General features: G+C 42.2%; 2 protein-coding genes across 45 annotated transcripts in view; both read left to right on the top strand.

Annotated features, from left to right (window-relative positions):
* The window catches only part of ARHGEF9 (Cdc42 guanine nucleotide exchange factor 9), a 438,487-nt gene that overhangs the window by 287,231 nt on the left and 132,239 nt on the right, over positions 1–19,017 (top strand). For 5 of the 40 annotated variants that reach the window (XM_078362662.1, XM_035289201.3, XM_078362654.1 and 2 more), the window contains exon 1: positions 13,501–14,313. The exons of 14 other annotated variants lie outside the window; for them this stretch is intronic. Coding sequence is in view for 11 of the 26 variants with exons in the window: in XM_078362653.1 (XP_078218779.1) it covers positions 14,316–14,324 (9 nt within the window). In the remaining 15 variants the exon portion in view is untranslated. Of the gene's footprint in view, positions 1–13,421; positions 13,468–13,500; positions 14,325–19,017 lie in introns of those variants that run through there. 21 more of the 40 variants (XM_078362661.1, XM_078362655.1, XM_078362646.1 and 18 more) reach the window with 9 other exon arrangements.
* Positions 13,422–19,017, top strand: part of LOC144581008 (uncharacterized) — a 119,870-nt gene continuing 114,274 nt past the window's right edge. For 3 of the 5 annotated variants that reach the window (XM_078362664.1, XM_078362668.1, XM_078362667.1), the window contains exon 1: positions 13,963–14,313. In XM_078362664.1, the coding sequence (XP_078218790.1) occupies positions 13,963–14,142 (180 nt within the window). In that variant the 3' untranslated portion in view covers positions 14,143–14,313. Of the gene's footprint in view, positions 13,468–13,500; positions 13,705–13,950; positions 14,325–19,017 lie in introns of those variants that run through there. The other 2 variants (XM_078362666.1, XM_078362665.1) reach the window with 2 other exon arrangements.

Here is a 19,017-nt window from a genome sequence, read left to right as displayed (position 1 = left end):
CAGAACTTTGGGAGACTGATGCAGGTGGATCACTTGAGGTCAGGACTTAAAGACACAGCCTGGCCTACATGGTGAAACACTCTATTTACTAAAAATACAGAAATTAGCCGGCCTTGGTGGCTCACACTTGTAATTCCAGCTACTCAGGAGGCTGAGGCATGAGAATCACTTGAATCGCTTGAGGCAGAGGTTGCAGTGAGTCGAGAGCATGCCACTGCACTGCAGCCTGGGTGACAGACTGAGACTTTGTCTCCAAAAAAAAAGTTGTTCAACTGATGGTATGAGGCCCACCTACATTATGCAGGGTATTCTGCCTTACTCAGAGTCCACCAATTAACATGTAAATCTCATCTATAAAAATACCTTGACATAAATATCTCGAATAATTGACTTGGCACTGTGGCTCGGCTAAGTTGACACATTAAATTAACCATCATGCCTTTTCTATGAAACTGGAATAATGATAATATCCAGTCATTGGTGCTATTGTTTTGAGGATAAAATAATATTCATTTGAAGCACTTGTTACAGTGTCTTTTATATAGCAAGAGCTCAATTAATGATAGCCTTTGCTATTTCAATGTATTAATAATCCTTCACATTCATTTGATATTTCATATTTTCAAAGTACCTTCACGAGATATACAAATAGCCAACAAACATGGAAAAATGCTCAACATTACTAATTATCAGGGAAATGCAAACTAAAACCACAATGAGATACAACCTTACTCAGCCAGAATAGCCATTATTAAAATGTCTACAAACAAAAGATGTTGGCGTTGATGTGGTAAAAAGGGAACACTTACACACTTCTGGTGGAAATGTACTGTATTAGTTTGTTTTCACACTGCTGATAAAGACATACCTGAGACTGGGGAATTTGCAAAAGAAAGGTTTAATTGGATTTACAGTTTCACATGGCTGGGGAAGCCTCACAATTATGGTGGAAGGCAACGAGGAGCAAGTTACATTGCACGTGGATGGCAGCAGGCAAAGAGAGAATGTACCAGCAGGGGAAATGCCAGATGCTTATAAATCCATGAGAACTTGTGAGAACTCAATCACTATTATGAGAACAGTATAGAGGAAACTGCCCCCATGATTTAATTATCTCCACCTGGCCCCACCCTTGACAAGTAGGGATTATTACAATTTAAGGTGAGATTTAGGGTGGGGGCACAGAGCCAAACCATATTATTCCACCCCTGTCCCCTCCCAAATTTTATGTTTTTACATTTGAAACCAATTTTGCCTTGCCAACAGTCCCCCAAAGTCTTAACTTATTTTAGCATTAACCCAAAAGTTTACAGTTTAAAGTTTTATTTGAGGCAAAGCAAGTCCCTTCTGCCTATGAGCTTGTAAAATTAAAAGCAAGCTAGGGCCAGATGCAGTGGCTCACGCCTGTAATCCCAGCACTTTGGGAGGCCAAGGCGGGCAGATCACGAGGTCAAGAGATCGAGACCATCCTGGCCAACATAGTGAAACCCCGTCTCTACTAAAAATACAAAAATTAGCTCGGCATTTGGCACGCACCTGTAGTCCCAGCTACTTGAGAGGCTGAGGCAGAAGAATCGCTTGAACCTGGGAGGCAGAGGTTTCAGTGAGCCGAGACTGTGCCACTGTGATCCAGCCTGGCAACTGAGCAAGGTTCCGTCTCAAAAAAAAAAAGAGCAAGCTACTTACTTTTTAGATACAGTGGGGGTACAGGTATTGGGTAAACACAGCCATTCTAAATGAGAGAAATTGACCAGAACAGAGGGGCTACAGGCCCCATGCAAGTTTGAAATCCAGTGGAGCAGTTAAATTTTAAAGCTTTAAAATGATTTCCTTTGATTTTATATTTTACATTCAGGTTATGCTGATGTAAGAGGTGGGGTTTCATGGTTTTGGACAGCTCTACCCCTGTGGCTTTGCAGGGTACAGCCTCCCTCATGGCTGCCTTTGTGGGCTAGCATTGAGTGTTTACAGCTTTTTTAGGCACAAAATACAAGTTGTTAGTGGATTTACCATTTTGGTGTTTGGAGGACAGTGGTCCTCTTCTCACAGCTCTATTAGGTGGTGTCCCAGTAGGGACTCTGTGTGGGTGTTCAACCCCACATTTTCCTTTCACACTGACCTAGGGGAGGTTTTTTTTAATGGCATCCCCCCACCCCATCTTCAGGCCTTGCACCCTCTAAAGCAACATCCCAAGCTGTACCTTGGCTTCTTTTAGTTATGGCTAGAGTGGCTGGGACACAGGGCACCAAGTCCCTAGAGTGAATAAGGCAGAGGGATCGTGGGCCTTGCCCAAGAAACCATTTGTTCCTCCTAAACCTCCATACCTGTGATGGGAGGGCTTGCCATGAAGACCTTTGATATGCCCTGAAGACATTTTCCCCACAGTTTTGGGGATTAACATTTAGCTTCTTGTTACTTACGCAAATTTCCATAGCCTGCTTCAGTTTTTCCTTAGAAGATGGGATTTATTTTTCACTGCGTGGTTAGGCTGCAAAGTTTTCAGACTTTTAGGCTTTGCTTTCCTTATAAAACTAAATGCCTTTAGCAGCACCCAGGACATATCTTGAATGCTTTGCTGCTTAGAAACTTTTTCACCTGATACCCTAAATTTTTTTAAGTTCAAAGTTTCACAAATTTCTAGGGCAGGGGCAAAATTTCACCAGTCTCTTTACTAAAACATAACAAGAGTTACCTTGGCATCAGTTTCCTACAAGTTCTTTATTTTTATCTGAGACCACCACAGCTTGGACTTTATTGTTCATATTGCTATTAGCATTTTGGGCAAAGCCATGTAACAAGTTTTGAGGAAATTTTAAACTGTCTTACATTTTCCTGTCTTCTTCTGAGCCCTCCAAACTGTTTCACCCTCTGCCAGTTCCAAAGTTGTTTCACATTTTTGGATATATTTTTTTTAGTAGCATCCCACTTGTGGTACCAATTTACTGTATTAAGTTTGTTTTCACACTGCTGATAAAGACATACCTGAGACTGGGCAATTTACAAAAGAAAGAAATTTATTTGGATTTATAGTTTCACATGGCTAGAGAGGTCTCACAATTATGGTGGAAGACAAGGGGGAGCAAGTTACATTTAACATGGATGGTGGCAGGCAAAGAAAAAATATAGCAGCAGGGGAAATGCCAAATGTTTATAAAAACCATCAGATCTCATGAGAACTCACTATTACAAGAACTGTATGGGGGAAACAGCCCCCATGATTTAATTATCTCCACCTGGCCCCTCCCTTAACACATAGGAATTATTACAATTTAAGGTAAAATTTGGCTGGGAACACAGAGCCAACCCATATTATATACATTAGTACAACCTCTATGGAAAACAGTATATAGAGATTTCTCAACCAAAAGTAGATTTCCCATTTGATCCAGCTATCTCACTAGTGGGTATCTGCCCAGATGGAAAGAAGTCATTATATCAAAAAGTTGCCCAGACATGTATGTTTATCACAGCAAAATTCACAATTGCAAAGATATGGGATTAATCTAAGTGCCCAACAATCAATGAGTGTATGAAAAAAATGTGGTGTATAAACACCGTGGAATACTACTTAGCCATAAAAAAGGACTAAATAGTGTTTTATGAAGTAAATTGAATGGAGCTAAAGGCTGTTATTATAAGTAAAGTAACTCAGGAATAGAAAATCAAATACTGTATGTTCTCACTTATAAGTAGGAACTAAGCTATGGGTACACAAAGGCATACAACATGGTAGAATAGATATTGGAGACTCCAAAGGGGAAGGGTTGGAGGAGGATAAGAAATAGAAAACTACATATTGAGTACAATATATACTACATGGGTGGCTGTACACTAAAATCTGACTTCACCACTATATAATTTATCCATGTAAGGAAAAACTACTTATACTCCAAAAGCTATTGAAAAGAAAAGAAAAAGTGCCTTGACATGTACAAATTCATGTAATCCTCACAACACTTACCCTACTTTAAAGGTAGGGAAACTAAGGCTGGAAGAGGTGGAATATCTTCTCCATGCAGCTATCTCCAAAGAGCCAGAATGAAAACCAAGTGTGTAACTCCATAGTAGTTATTTGGTCATTACTCTTCTCACTTGGCTGGAGTGAACAGTGCCCAGCCTCCTTCATTCTAGAGGTGAGAGATACCAGGAATAGAGTTATAAATGCAGTATGTCTTAAGAAAGATAGCTTACCTTTACCAAGCAAACATTTATTTTGTGCCAGGCACTGTTCTAAATGTTTTTGCATGTGTATCTAATACAATCTTCTCAATAATCTTATGAGGTAGGCATAATTCTTCTTTTTTTTTTTTTAACTAGGCAAAGAAGTTTATTAACCTTTGTCTCAAACTTTATTCCCAGGCTTCTTCATCTTAATTAGCTGCAAAGAAGGAATGAATTGTTTATAAGCAAAAAATGAAAAGGGATGCAGTGTCCATGGGGCTTGGGCTTAAAAATATTAGAGAACTAGATTTTATCAGATCCATAAACAAAAAAATTTTTTTAAAGCAGTCATAATATAAAATAGCAGCTCCCCGTAACTTTTTCAAGTGTTATTTTCTTTGTAAGTTGACTTAATTTAGTTTGCCTCATTCTCGGAAGCCACATCAAAATTTTCCACAAAATCTGGAACTTCATCATCATCATCCTCTCCAGTAGCAGGTAGTGCTTTTCCATCCACATGTTGTTTAGGCAAAGCTTCAGCCAGTCTCCTTAAACTAGTCAAACTGTCTGCACCAAGCTGGTTTAAGATGCTGGGTAGCATTTCTGTCAGCTGCTTTGTCACAGCATGGCCTGTAATAGTGAAAGTGTTCACCACTAGACATGCCTGAACTTCAGGGTTGTGAAAGTGGATCACTGTTCGTTGGTTTGTAAACATACTTACCTCTTCAATACCAGAGATATTGTTTACCTCTAACTTCTTTATGGAGATCTGAAGTTTTAAATCATCTGCTGTGGCTGTTTTAGGAACCACCTCCTTTCTGTGAGCAGTTCCTTTCCTGAAGTTTGGCGGGTCTTCCTGGTTCATGATTGTTTCTTTCATCTTGGCAGAGTGGATACGGGGCCATGATGGGGACTAGGGTTGGTGATCAGGGGTCTTGGGTGTACCAGCTGAGGTTAAGCGCACACATGTGGGGACACAAGATGGAAGCTAGAGCGGCACAGTTTTTTAGTGAGGAAAATGCATGTAGGGCATGGAAGAGAGGGACACTCAGGCCGTATGGTGAGATGACTCAAATGACTTCTGCTCTTTCTTCTTTCACCATTGTACATTGCAGAGAGGATGAAAATTCTATTCTCTTACAAACTCCCCAGCTATACTCATCCCTTTTCTTGTTTTGCAATTTCAACTTATTGCTATATCCTGACTACCTACCTACCCATCTACCTGCTTATCTATGTGATCCTTGTTGAGTATCTCTTACAAGCAAAGCTCCATGCTTAATTTGATGATGAGTGATTATTGTCTCAAATATCCACTAGCTTACAGTTCAAATAAAACTTGTAAATAAATACTCCTGGACATCGAGTTCAGAGGGGTAGCTGAGTGAATGGGTTATGAGGCTCAGGAGTGGAACTATCTAGGAGATTAGGCTCTACAACTAAGCACTGGGTTCTGATACTGAGAGAAATGCTCACTCCCCACCACAGTCTTGAACTGATGCATAATTGGCATTGGCTGTTCCAGAAAGATGTTGAGCTTGACAAGAAACCATTGTACTTCCTCTAAAGGGGCTTTCAGACCTTTGCTGCTCTTTTCCAACCAGTTCTTTCTCTACCCTGAGTAGAGCCAGATGGTCTGGCCTACTAGCTTGCTTGAAATAGAACTTAAAGACGCCTAAAATAAATGCGAAATAGGCCCAAAATAGATTCATGTGAAGGAACAGAAGGAAACTGCTGTTTCCTCGGTATTTTCTCAGGTATTTATTCAGACATTAGCCCCAGGAGGGTGGTATAGGCAGTTTTTCTTGAGGGAAGGGCTTCCAGGTGGTGGTTTAGGGTGGCAACTATGTCAACAGGAAACAGAAAACCAAAGAGATCCTGAAATTCTCAACCTGTAATCTGGACTTTTTAGTCCCTTTTGGAGTTCTTACTAATGAAGGCCTTTGAGGGTGGAAGAAAGGTGAAGATTGTTATTCACAGGCTGCAGGAGAGAATACTTTCCATGACAAGACTTCCTTTACATTCTGCAATGTGAGTCATCAGGGCTATGCCTTGCTCTTCATTCACTCATTCATTCATCAATTTACTTATTCAGTCATTAAAATATATTTATTGAGTGCTAAGTACTATTTTAGGTGCTGAAGATACAGATAGGAACAAAACAATTTGCTTTCATGGAGCTTCCATTTTATAAAGGGAGACAATAAACCAAACAACAAAAACACATAATATTTTAGGTAGTGATAGGAGCCATGAGAGAAAAGCAGCATAAGGGGTTAGAGAGTGATGTGGTGTATTCTTAGAGAGGGTTGTGTGGGAAATATTTTTTGAGGAGGTGAAAGAGCTAAACAAATTTAAAAAAACTAAAAAAGTCTTCAGGAAGAGTCAAATTTTTAATCCTATGTTTGATTTTCTCCCTAAAATTCTACCTTCCACCACACAATTTTGTGCAACCCAATTATTCAACTTAAGGTAATCACCCATGGTCATTTGTACAGGTTACCACCTGAGACCAAGGGTATGTTTTCTATACCTTTGGCAAGGCTGTTGAAAATTTAAAACTACCAATACCTTTTTAAAATCTACAACTAAAAATAAGTCAGCCTTTTGAGCTTTGGGGAAGTTAATGACTTGTTTGAGGTCACACAGTTACCAAGAAGCAGAGGCTGGACTTACATCTGAAAGTTTTAACTTCTCATCCACTACTCTTTTCAATTTGTACAAACATTTCAAGGCATTGTGGGGACACATCAGCACCCTTGGGCATAAGCCATTTTATGTGAATGTGAGGACAGGTAACTTTTCCTAAGGGTGCATTAACAGGAAGAACAGTGTTCAAAATAAGGGAGATGACAGTCCCTGTCTACTTCTCATTTTCATTCCCACCTGGATTTGTGTGCTGAGAGATTAGATACACTGAAGAGCAACAAGCCTGGGGAGGGGACTGCAAACCATGTCACAAAAGGAAGAGCTTAAAGAAATGGTCATATTTATCTTTATGGAAAATGAGTGTGTCAGAGGGGTTGTTTAGGAGAAATTAGGGTTTGAGCCCACAGTAGATGTCTTCTGCCTTCTATTGCTTAGAAGGACTTGGCTTTTTTTTTTTCATGGCCCAGAGGGTAGCACTGTAACAATTGGGCAGAGCCACAAGAGTAAATTTCAGCTAAAATGAATAATGGCCTTGGATACTTCAGAATGAGTTCCCTATTAATGAAAAGACTCCAGAAACTCGACAAAACTTACCAGGGATAGTTGAAGAAAAGGGTGGCTTTGGAAAGAGATATCAATTCAAATTCTGCTACTGCTACTACTTCATCAAACTTGTACGGCTATGGGCAAATGATGTAAATACTCTGAGGTATAATTACTTTTCTAAAATAATGATAACAATTTCTTCTTCTCAAATTTTTAGGGATAATTAAGTAAAATAATATGTTAAGAGACCTAGCACCATGTGTGCCCAAACTAGGTGTTTCCTCTTCCTCCTCCTCCCCCGCCACCTTTGATATACTGTGGAGAGGATACCTACACAGGGAGGTTGCAAGAAACACAAAATTATTTATTTGTTCTATAATCATCAACAACTTTATTCATTACCTGATTGTGCTTGGGATACTTAATGTATGATATTGAAATCATGTGCATCATTGATTATCTCTCCCACTAAACTGTAAAATCCCTGAGATCCACTCTGTATTCCTTAGCTGTCAGAATAAGGGCTTATTGAATTGAACTGATTTTGGAAGAGTAGTGATTTACGTGCTGAATAATTGAACTAAACCGGAATTTTTGTCTTTAGGGAGCAGCTTGTCTTAAATAGAGCTGATACCCATGAACGTGCAAGAGCATCAAGTAATATCAGTAGCTAAGACAATAAACAGATAGGATTCAATATCTGTAGACTGTCTGAGGCAAGCAGGAGGGACTATGAGGAAGCTAGGGTGGGGGTTGGATGAGAAATAAGTGAGCAGCAGTGGGGATCAGGACAAAAAAATGGAACTTTCCCTGCTAGGAGTGCTTCCTAGCAGAAGTGGGTCTTTGGGAGCTATTCAAAACATGAGAAGCAAAGGACAACTAGGAATTTTTTTTTTCTGACAGAAGGAAAAGGTTTGAGACCTAGGGATCTTGGGTTTGGGAGGCAGGCCACTGGGGCCCAGGTCAGGACATCGAAACAGTTTATTCTTATGACCTAGGAGACATTGTATCAGATGTTATTGAAAGATGGGACATGTGTCACCTATTGGCATTTATAAAGAACAGTGTTTAAGCAAACTCTAGAGCTAGATAATTTGAGTTTACATCCAGGTTTCATATTTTACTACTCATGTGACCTTAGGCAAGTTATTTAACTTCATTCTGCCTCAGTTTCCTCATCTATAAAATAAAGACAATAATAGTACCTACCTCATAAAGTTGTTGTGAAGATTAAAAGACTTTATGTATGTACCAGACTTAGAACACTGCGTGGCACAGAGTATGCAGTTTATAAGTGTTAATTATCATGATCACAATCTGTTGAACTGCCTTTTGGACCTGAGAACTAGTGTGAATTTGAGGACATTATTATTCCAGATCCTCTCATGGACAGCCCAGGCTGTGGTAGAAGTAGTGACAATATGTGGCTCAAAGAGGTGGAAGAACGTTCTACCATCTGAGATTGTCCCAAAGACGAAAGAGCTGTCTTGGGAGGGAGGAACTGCCCCATCATTGTAGGTGTTGGAGCTGAGACTGGATAACCAACTAATGGGGATGTTTAAGGGATGGCAGGATGGAACTGGGGTTGTGCTAGCGGAAGAGATTATCTAATTCCTAGATACTTGTCAGCAAGAAGGGATAGATCTGGGGAGGGGGTATTGTCACTCCAAATGTAAAGGACTCTTCTATTAAAAATATTTGTGAGAAAAGTTGAATGGTCACATAACTCAGAAAGCTACCCACACATGGGCAGGGCTGGCATCAAATGCCATGTTCCAGGGTCTGAAATCTCTCAAAAGTACTTGAGATACAAGGGCTTTGGTTCCCACTCTGCCGGAAATTAGCTGTGTAATCTTGGACAAGTTGCTTCCCTTCTCTGTGAACCTGGAATATAAGAGCTTAGATTTTTCACTGTGGTTTCATCAGGTCTTACCTTCTGTGGTTGGAAGATGAGTCTTTGAGTGCAGACCAGTGGATGAAGGAGACATTCATGCATCCAACAGGTGTTTGTTATTAAGCACCTGCTAAGTGTCAGGCACTGTGCTGGGCACAAGGGAGAAAGCAGTGAGCAAGACAGTCATGGTCTCTGCCCTCCTAGCTTCACAGTCCAGTAAAGGATACAAACAAGAAAAAAAATACAATACAGTTTAATAAATGTTTCAAGAGGGCTAAACATAGGATTCTATGGGAGAGGACTATCATTCAGAATATTTTTGAGGGAGAGGACGTCAGAGAAAGGCTTCTGGAGCTGGTGGCACCTCAGCTGAGCTTTGAGGTGGGGAGCTAGGGAAATAAAGCAGCAGTTTATATAGGCTCTGAGGCGAGATAACCTGGTGTGTTATGAGAATTACTGTAGCTTCTATGTAGCTAGAGAATAGAGACTGAAAGGGCACTGGTAAGTGCTGAGGATACGGAGGCCAAAGGACATTAGATTGGCAGGAAATTTTATGCCACACTACAGAATTTGCCTTAAGTGCGCTGGGGAGCTATTGAAGGCATTTGAGCAGAGGCGTTATATAAGTCAGGTTTCAGCTGCAAAAATAAACCACTGTAGTTCTTTTCAGCAGAAGAGGTTTTAATATAGAAAATAAAATGCTTACAAAATTGGTAGGAAGGCTGGAGGGGCAAGCTTTAGGCTATGCCTCCAAGAAAGAATCTAAGAACAATGTCAGGGTAGCTACTCTCTCTCTCTGTCTCTCTCTGACAAGCAGGAAGATGAGGCATTGGGGGCTCTAGGAGCATGCCACCTTGTCTGCAATTTAGGAATGAGGAAGCTGCCACAGCCCTAACCATCTGTTGGCTAGAGTATCACTATGTCTATCAGATCCTCAGTGACAAAAAAAAAAATCCCATACTCTGGCTCTCAAAATGCACAAAGCCAGTGGCTAGACACTGGAATCTATGGTAACACAGCCACAGAAAACCCTAACACCTTCATCATTATGCTTTCCAACAGAAACAACAGAGACATGACTTCTGCCTCACCCACCAACTCCTTCTAAATACTGTGCATGTGTGTATGATTGGCATCACTATGTCATATCCAGAACACTGGCTGCAAAGGAAGCCTGGAAATGCCAGTTTATTGTTGTTGTAGTTTTTTGGTTTTTAGATTTTTTAGCAATATAGAAAGGCAGGCTAGAAGGACTGAATCCTTACAAACCAATCCAAAGTATTTACCACAAAATTGATAAAAAGCAAAACTGCTTTTGAGAGAGAATTTGGGGAGAAAAGTAGAGGCTTAATTGGGGAGGGAGAGCAGCACAAGAGAACGGGTAATGAATTGTGATAGATCAGAACTGATCAAAAGTAGTGGCAGCAGGGAGAGAGAAAGAAACAAATAAGAGAGAGATTAAGGAGGAAGAGAATCAACAGGACTAAAAGACTAGTTGGCCATCAGTGAGGTGAGGGAGAGGAAAAATGAGTAGATATCTTCTTGGTTTCTGGCTAGTTCAGAGTGTGACTGCCATTCCCAAGAAACAAAGGACTCAGGGGAAGAAGGAAACTGGCAAGAGTTGGGGGAGATGACTTCAATTTTTGACTTTTTAACTTGGATATGCTTACGAGAGATTAAGGAGGAGATAGCCAGAAAGCAGTAGGACCTTCATTCCTGGGGTCCAAGAGAGCTACCTTGGAGTCATCAGCAGCTTTCTGCTTATATGCAAGCAAGGTCCTATGTCTGTTTTGTTTCCCAGTGGTGTAGTTTTGTTGAAAGGAGATGCCTCAATGTGCAATGTAGATGGTAGTTCAAGCCTTGGAAGTAGATGAGTCCATTCAGTGCAAATGCAAAATGAGAAGAAAAGGGGACTTTGATCAGAAGAACCTGAGAAATAATGGCATTAATGACTGGATGAAGAAGAACCCATGCAGGGAGTGAAGACAGCATAAATATACAGGTCATGTGGATGGCATTCTCAAGGCAAAGGAGCATTTCAGGATTGAGGAAGGCATCAGTGGCATCAAATGGGAGAAAAGTTAGGAAAGGTAAAGATGGAAACTTGGCCATGAGATTTAGTAACAAGTTGGTTGTTTTTTTCTATTCACAAGAGGTTTCAGTTTTCTATAGGATAGTAAAGATAAAGCCAGGATGCAGTGGGTAGAGGGGTCAAAAGATAGTGAGGAAGTAGAGACACGGTAAGACTGAACTTTCAAAGACAAGGAGAAAGATTTTAGTTGTTTATATTATGGTACTGTCCTGATCACAAGTATCTGTCTCAACATAATCTAGAAGAGTGGTTTTCAAACTGTTTTGACTATTACTTGCTATATGAAATATATTTCACATTACAGTACATTTATATTCATATATAACTGAAACAAAAGCTTCACGAAAGAGTATTTATCCTAAGTATATGAACATTTTCTATAAATGGACTCATACAAAAGCCTTTTGCTCATCTCTTTCACTTAGCATAATGTTTTCAGACCTCCAAGCTCATCTATGTTTAGAAGGTATCAGTACTTCATTCCTTTTTATGATTAAATAATACTTCATTGTATGGATATAACACATTTTGTTTATCCATTCATCAGTTGTTGGACATTTGAATTGTTTCTGTCTTCTGGCTATTGTGAATAATGCTGTTATGAACATTCATGTATTAGTTTTTGTGTGGATGTGTTTTCATTTTTCTTAGGTATATACCTATCTGTTCAGTCATATAGTCCTAGAATATAAGAGCAAAAAGACTCTGAGAGCTTTCTTGTATAAGGGAGTCCTTGGTTTGAAAGCCTAGGGAAACACAGAAATGTTTTTTTTCTGAGGTGAGGGTTCTGAGGTTTCACTGAATTCTCAGGTAAGTCTAAATCCTCATTGACAAGGGAGACAGAAGACAGACTCCTGACAGGAAAAGGGAATGTCCCAAAAGTCGTACAGCAAGCTTGAGGTAGGGCTGAGAGTAAATTTGAAACCTTCTGGTCTCTACTCCATGGCTTTTCCCCACTTAGTCCAGACACCAGGTCACAGAGCAGGGCAATGATTACAAGGGGATTGCAAGTTGTAGACAGGATTTTCCATGGCGAATGTTTAACCCTATGCTGGCTTCTCTTTATAGCACCCATAATGCTGGGCAAGTGCAAGCTAACTGTCCTAGTCTGAAGAAAACATAATTAAGAAAGGAAATCTAGGGAGGCCGAAGCGGGTGGATCACGAGGTCAAGAGATCGAGACCATCCTGGTCAACAAGGTGAAACCCCATCTCTACTAAAAATACAAAAATTAGCTGGGCGTGGTGGCGCGTGCCTGGAATCCCAGCTACTCGGGAGGCTGAGGCAGGAGAATTGCCTGAACCCAGGAGGTGGAGGTTGCAGTGAGCCAAGATCGCGCCATTGCACTCCAGCCTGGGTAACAAGAGTGAAACTCCGTCTCAAAAAAAAAAAAAAAAAAAAAAAAAGGAAATCCAGGTAAGGGCAGTGGTATCAGGGAAAGCCAAATAGAATTGGATTTGGAAATTCTGTCGTGTGTCCCTGTGATTCTGTCCACAACACCGATTTGTTGGCTTTTTATAGCTAATTGTGAGTGTAAATTCTTAGGCAGTCGCCAGAGGCACCTTTGCTTCCTCCTTGGCCCAGGCTCCAAACAAAGTGGTTGCTAGGTACATGCCTTCTCCCCAGCTACCTATCCTTCCCCCTCCATTCCTTTTTTCTCCTCCCCATCCTTTTTTTTCCTCCCCATCCTTTTTTTCTGCCTTTCCCCACAATTCTCTTTCTTCATTTATCTTCCCTCTCTTCTCCTTGCTCCTCTTCCTCTTTTCTTCTTTTTCTCCTTCTTCACAGGGTCTCCTCCCGACATGCCCTCCCCCTGCATCCTATTGGGTCCCTTCCTTCCCTCCCCCTTTTCCAGTCCTTTTCCTCTCCATCTCCCTATCCCCCCTCAACCCGCCCCCAAGAAGCTCCCCACCCCCAAACCAGAACTGGTGGCTGGTGACTCTCGTCCGTCTGGATAGAGCAAGCTTCCTTGGGAGCCTTGGGCCCTCTCATTGGCTGCCGCGGCTAGCACGCCAGCCCAAGTCCCGCCCCTGGGGAGCGAACGTGCTACTGCGGCACCTGTTATTGGTCGGCAGGTCTGTCAGTGGGTCTGGCTGCGCCTCACGCAAGCGCCCGCAGTCGCTCGGTGAATAAAAGGGCAGCCTACGGGCTGAGCGGGGGATGGGGAGAGGAGAGGGAGAGGACCAGCAAGGCAGGGATCTAAGGAGTGACTGGCATCCGGGAGCCCAGCGGAAAGAGCGAGCCAGCTTTGGAAAGCGAGCGAACTAAAGGGAGTAGGGGAGACCGAGACTGACCGGTAGCCAGGCAGGCGGACGGACGCACTCCCGGACAGACTGAGCAGGCGCCGGAGAACCACTCACAGGTTCCTCCCGCCTTTCCCTTTGAAAGCTAGGATTTTGCCTTTCCCGTGGCGCCCGAGAGAGAATGCTGGACTTTGCCGACTTCAGCCCATGCTAAGATTTCTCAGCTAGGGAAGAAAGAGCAGCCCAAACCTGAGAAGGGGGGAACCAAGTACCCCTGTCCCCATCCCCCTCCCCTCCCCCCGACTAAACTCGGGCGCCAAACCCATCCCTTCCCTAACCATCCGACTTCCTGCTTTCCTTTCTAGCATGGTGGCTGTATGGACAGTCTGACAGAACAGAGACTGACATCTCCCAATCTGCCGGCCCCCCACCTGGAACACTACAGTGTTCTGCATTGCACCATGACCCTGGATGTGCAAACTGTAGTCGTTTTTGCCGTGATTGTAGTCCTCCTGCTTGTCAATGTCATACTCATGTTTTTCCTGGGAACGCGCTGAATGGAGTCCAGCCACCTGAGCTGTCGCGAACTCTCGCTTTGATTTCATCCCAAGAGCCACCGAGAAAAAAAAAATCAGAGACAGAGAGAGACAGGGAAAGAGAGAGAAAGAACAATCTTTCTACTCAGGGGGGAAAACGTTTTGAGCTTCAACATGGCCTCGCTGTGATATGTATGACGTTGGTATATTATCTCTCCCTAAATCTTTTGTCATGTCTTGTGTTTTAAGTATGCTTGTGCATATATTTGCCTATTGCTTGAGTGAAATTGTTGATAAAGAAATGCTTTCTATTTAAGTGTGCATGCGTGTGTGCATTTTAAATATGTGTGGCGTTCATTGGAGCAAGCTCTGTGTCCTTAAACAGTGGCTTTGTTGTTTGTGGTGTCTTCTCAACTCATTTCCTTGAAGACTACCTTTAAACTCCATTAGGGAATTTTAGTCAAAATTTCTCTCTTGCCATCAGGAGTGCATTTTGGTTTGTTTGGGGGGGAAAGGGATTTGTGGAAGAGCATGATGAATGTTTGACATCATAGGAAAGACAGTCTTTGCACTGGATATTTAGAGGGAAAAGAATGCAAGGAATGGATTTAGGGAAAATGATTCTTTAGTCTCTAATGAGAAGCAAGAATTTGGGAAGTGACACGGGTGTGTTGTGCTGGTAGTTGATGACTGTGTCCTTTGAATTTCAATTTGCTCTCCAGGGTTCACAATTTTCAATTTTGAAAGAAGCCACCTTTAAAACATGTCTTAAACCTTAAAGCTTTAAGACATTTAAAATGTCATTTTCTTTGGAATCATGGAATAGTACATAAGAGCATTCTCTGATTTTTTGAATTGGCAAGAGAGGACTTTGACAAGAGCTATTTGGGCTCCCTTTACCAAATATTGTACTCCTGGATTTGAGTTTGGGGATTTTGTCTGTCTCATCAAAAAAGAAAAAAGAAAAAACAAACCCCAAAACCATCTCTTTATCCACCTTGGGAATAATAGTATTTGGATATGGCTCCTTTGGGGTAATCTCATTTGCAATGTTGTTCCTGAACTACATTTTAAATATAACTTGATAAGGCTGATGAGAAAGTGGGGATGTTATTGTTTGCTCCTTTGTTACTTTAAGATAAGAAGTCTCTGTAATTGAAACATTCCCATAACAAACTGAAAGTCTGTAATGTGCTAAATTAAGAGTTGTCAAATTTTGGTGCTAAATTTGAGCACCAAAACCCAAAAACGTCTAGATGGAATGGGATGAGAGCATGGAAAACATGAGCTGAAAGCAACATTCCAGTTTGAGATATGACTGCTTATCTGTATCCGATGGTAGTGGTAGTTGCTGTTATTATTGCTATTGCTATTATTTTTTCTGTTTCCTCTGAGAAAGTTCTTGGCAGAGCCAGGAAAAAATGTCTTGGATGCCAGTCTGATGATACTTGTTTGTTTGTTTTTTTCTCCCCTGTTAATGTAGGCAGGCCCTTCCCATTCCATTGCTTACCTGGCTTGAAATAATGCCATTTATGCCTCATGTATTATATTAGTGAGTCAGGGCACATACACATCCACACACATGCTCCCCCTCCACCCATGTGGGTGGCTGTTCATGTCTGATGTGCAAATCTGCTGGCATTATGCTGTCAAGTTCCATGTCTGGTTGTCAGTCTCTTTGGAAATGATTATGAAAGGAGAGGGGCTGTGAAGGGGGCCCTTGAAATTGTCCTGGCCACAGGACCCAGAGATATTATTTAATGGCGTCAGAGGGGGTTTCGGGCCTCAAAGCATGCTATCGTTGACTTGGTGTGGGTGAGAAGTTGCAGTTTTTGGGGGATTTGTACCACAGTATAAACATGATCTGGGAAGTTTGCTGGCATTGATTCTTATTAATTATTCTTTGATCCCTTTGTGAGGACCCCCTGGGTGGAACTGAGAACGTATTTCTTTGCAAAGATAATTTAGTGAGTTTATTTTTTCCTTAGCTCCAGTGTATTATTTAAAGTAAGATTATATCTTGTCCAGGCACTTTGTTTTGATACAGTGTTGGAGATTGGGGAATGGCTCTATGCTGGGGAGCTGCAGACTGGTTTTCTTTTCTTTTTTTTTTTTTTCTTTTTCCATTCAGCAGCTGTTTGACCTTGGGCAGTTTTCTTCCTCCTGGGTGGGTTTGGGATTACCAGTAATATTGGCATTTTGTGATGGCTCAACTAGGTTACATCCAAGTTGTTGCATTTTATGATTTTATGACACCTAAGCACTTGAAGTCAGAGGGCGATGAACTGTAAAGACAAGTGAAAAGGAAAGCAAAATGTTAATCAAAGGATGATGGGAGGAGGTGAAGGATATCTGGTACTGGAGTCTGGATAACGAGTTTAACCTAAGGGATTTTTTTGTCTAGCTGTTTGGGAAGGAAAGTGGGACAGCAATAAGGGAATGCCTTTTGACTTTTTTTCCCCCAAGGGGGAAGGGGTCTCTGAGACTAGTCTTTGATCCAGGTTTATGACTAAGTAGTGTCACGAAATGCCTTCTCCTCTGTGAGCCTGACAGACCTTTGGCAGAAAGCCTCTGGGAGTGAGTGAGTGAGTGTGTGTGTGTGTGTGTGTATGTGTAGGGTGTGTGGCAGCATGTTCATGTGTGTGTGTGTGTGTGTGTGGGAGCACACTCCTGAGTGTGGATGTGGGGTGTAGTGGTAGGAATGAGGAAAGACAGTATTGAGTTCCACAGTTCTGAATGGCCTCCTTGTGCTAGAGCCTGTAAGGATTTCACAAGTGCTGGGATAGTTGGGTATCACCCATGCCAGTCCTCTTTTCACCACCTAAAACCCCTCAGGCTAGAGAAGTGTCTTGAATGAGCCCTTCCATTAGTAATTTAGCTGTTGAAATGGGTTAGCACTTTTTAAATTGTCTCCAGGCAAATAAAGGGATGTTGCTAGCCAGATGGCAGGCCACCCTCTAGCAACCAGAAGGGAATTTGAGAGTAGAGAACAAAGGTAGCAGTGTGACTTTTTACTTGTGTGAATCCTAAAGGTTTGGTATTTGTCCTTCAGATTTGTGAGGATATTTTTCTCTAGCAAAAAGAGAAAAGACGGGGAGAAAATGAGAAATGCAGCCCAGAGGAGTGGAACCCTATGCATTTTGACTTGTATTCTTTTTTCCTTCCTCCTCTGCCTTCTCTGTTAATCTTTCTCCTTCTCCCTTTCTGCCCACCCCTGACACCACCTCCTTCTCCTCCTCCTACTTCCCCACTGTAAATGGGTGAGAAGTAAGAAAGAGAAGGCTTTTCCTCTCTGATTTTTCCCAACTTTTCCTAGTAAAGCTCTTCATTCCCTTCCCTCCTCTCTGATACCTTTGAGCAGAGGATAAGCTTTTGCTACGTAGGAGGGGCAAAACCCCAGCTTAAGGATTTTGGCTCTCAGATCCCCGTCAAGGAATTAAAGAAAATGCCCTCTAGTTGTATCCTAGCAACCCCTGTATCACTGAGCACCCACTGAGCTCCAGAGCCCACCCTTCAAAGGCCCAGGCACCAACACCTCTAGAGAAAGGGGCTGACGTCTAGCGGGACTTGGAGAGATGCTTTTGGGGAGGGGACAAAGAAAGAACAAAATCCTAATTTCCTGCAAATGCCTAAGAAACATGTCCACAGCAGACATAGAGAGCCTAGCCTCATCCAGCTATGAGATTATTAGAAAACTCTTGGGTTCAACTTCCTTTCTAGTCAGTCCCATCTCCTTAAGATTAACTGTGCCATTTCACTGCCTAGCTTTAGTGCCAGAAGCTCTGCAGGCCCTGAAAAAACAATTTTTTTTCACCCTAACTTTTGGCTGCATCAGGGAGGGGGTGAAGTGATATCCTGTGGGAACAAACTGAACAGCACTCTTCTTCCAGTGAGACAGCCTCCATCTGTCAGAACCTACAGTGTGCTTGTGCAGTGTGCCCCAATTTTGCTTGGGGAATCCTGATCAGCCTAGCTTTATGGAATTTGGGAATTTTTCCTTCTGTGGTTTTGGTATAGTAGTTTCTGAGGAGGGAGGCTGGACAAGTTGAAAGAGCAAGTTTGATAATGGAGCTAGTGAATAGGGCTTGGGCCCTGGCTCAGAGTCTCTCACCCACCAATGTGTGTGATTAAGCTGCTAGGGAGCTGAAGGATCCCAGCAAGGCTGTAGGTGAGGTGCTCTTCTGCCTTTGAGGTAAGGCCCAGATTGTGAGCAGCCAGAGAGCACAGTCTGGTAGTTTGAGGGATAGTGCCAAAGCATGTCTTGCTCTTTAGCCTTTGTCTGCCATCTCAGCCTCTGGTCCCTTGGCCTGCAGAGTGCTTGATGCAGGCAGGGATGTGAGAATTGAGCCTTTTCTCCCAAAATAACTGCCTCCTCAGAAGACCTCCTACAAGGCATCTGGATCTAGCTCCAATGGCTTTGCCCCAAGAAATGGGATGGAGGAGGGGAATCTTGGACTCCTTAGCTCTTATTTCCAGCTCTGCAACTTGTTCTAGGCCAGCTGAGTCTCTGGCTTTCCAAGAATCCTTGATGAAAGTTTAGCTTCTCCAATATCTGCCCAGAATGTCTCCTTTTGTCCTTAGGTGAATCTAGCTCTGTAGAGTATTTAGTTTATTGTCCTTTGCTCTAGCACCAAAGTACAAAGGGGAAAAACTAGAAGGGGAAGAAACTAGAGGGGAGAGAAGGCTCAGGAAGCAGTCCAGTAGTGACAGTACTAATCAGTGCATGAGTTTACAAAGGAAATTCACATCCTTTCTTTTGAGCATCACATCAGCCTTGTGAAGTGGGTAGAGATGATTATTATTTCCAGTCTTACAGATGAGGAAAGTAAAGGTCAGCAAGATGTTGGGATGGGAGTGGGTCTGCCTTTCAAATAGAAAGGAGCGTCAGAGTTGATC

Source organism: Callithrix jacchus, chromosome X (genome assembly GCF_049354715.1).
Source record: "Callithrix jacchus isolate 240 chromosome X, calJac240_pri, whole genome shotgun sequence".
NCBI classification, from domain to species: Eukaryota; Metazoa; Chordata; class Mammalia; order Primates; family Cebidae; genus Callithrix; species Callithrix jacchus.
This window is presented reverse-complemented; position numbering and strand designations above follow the sequence as displayed.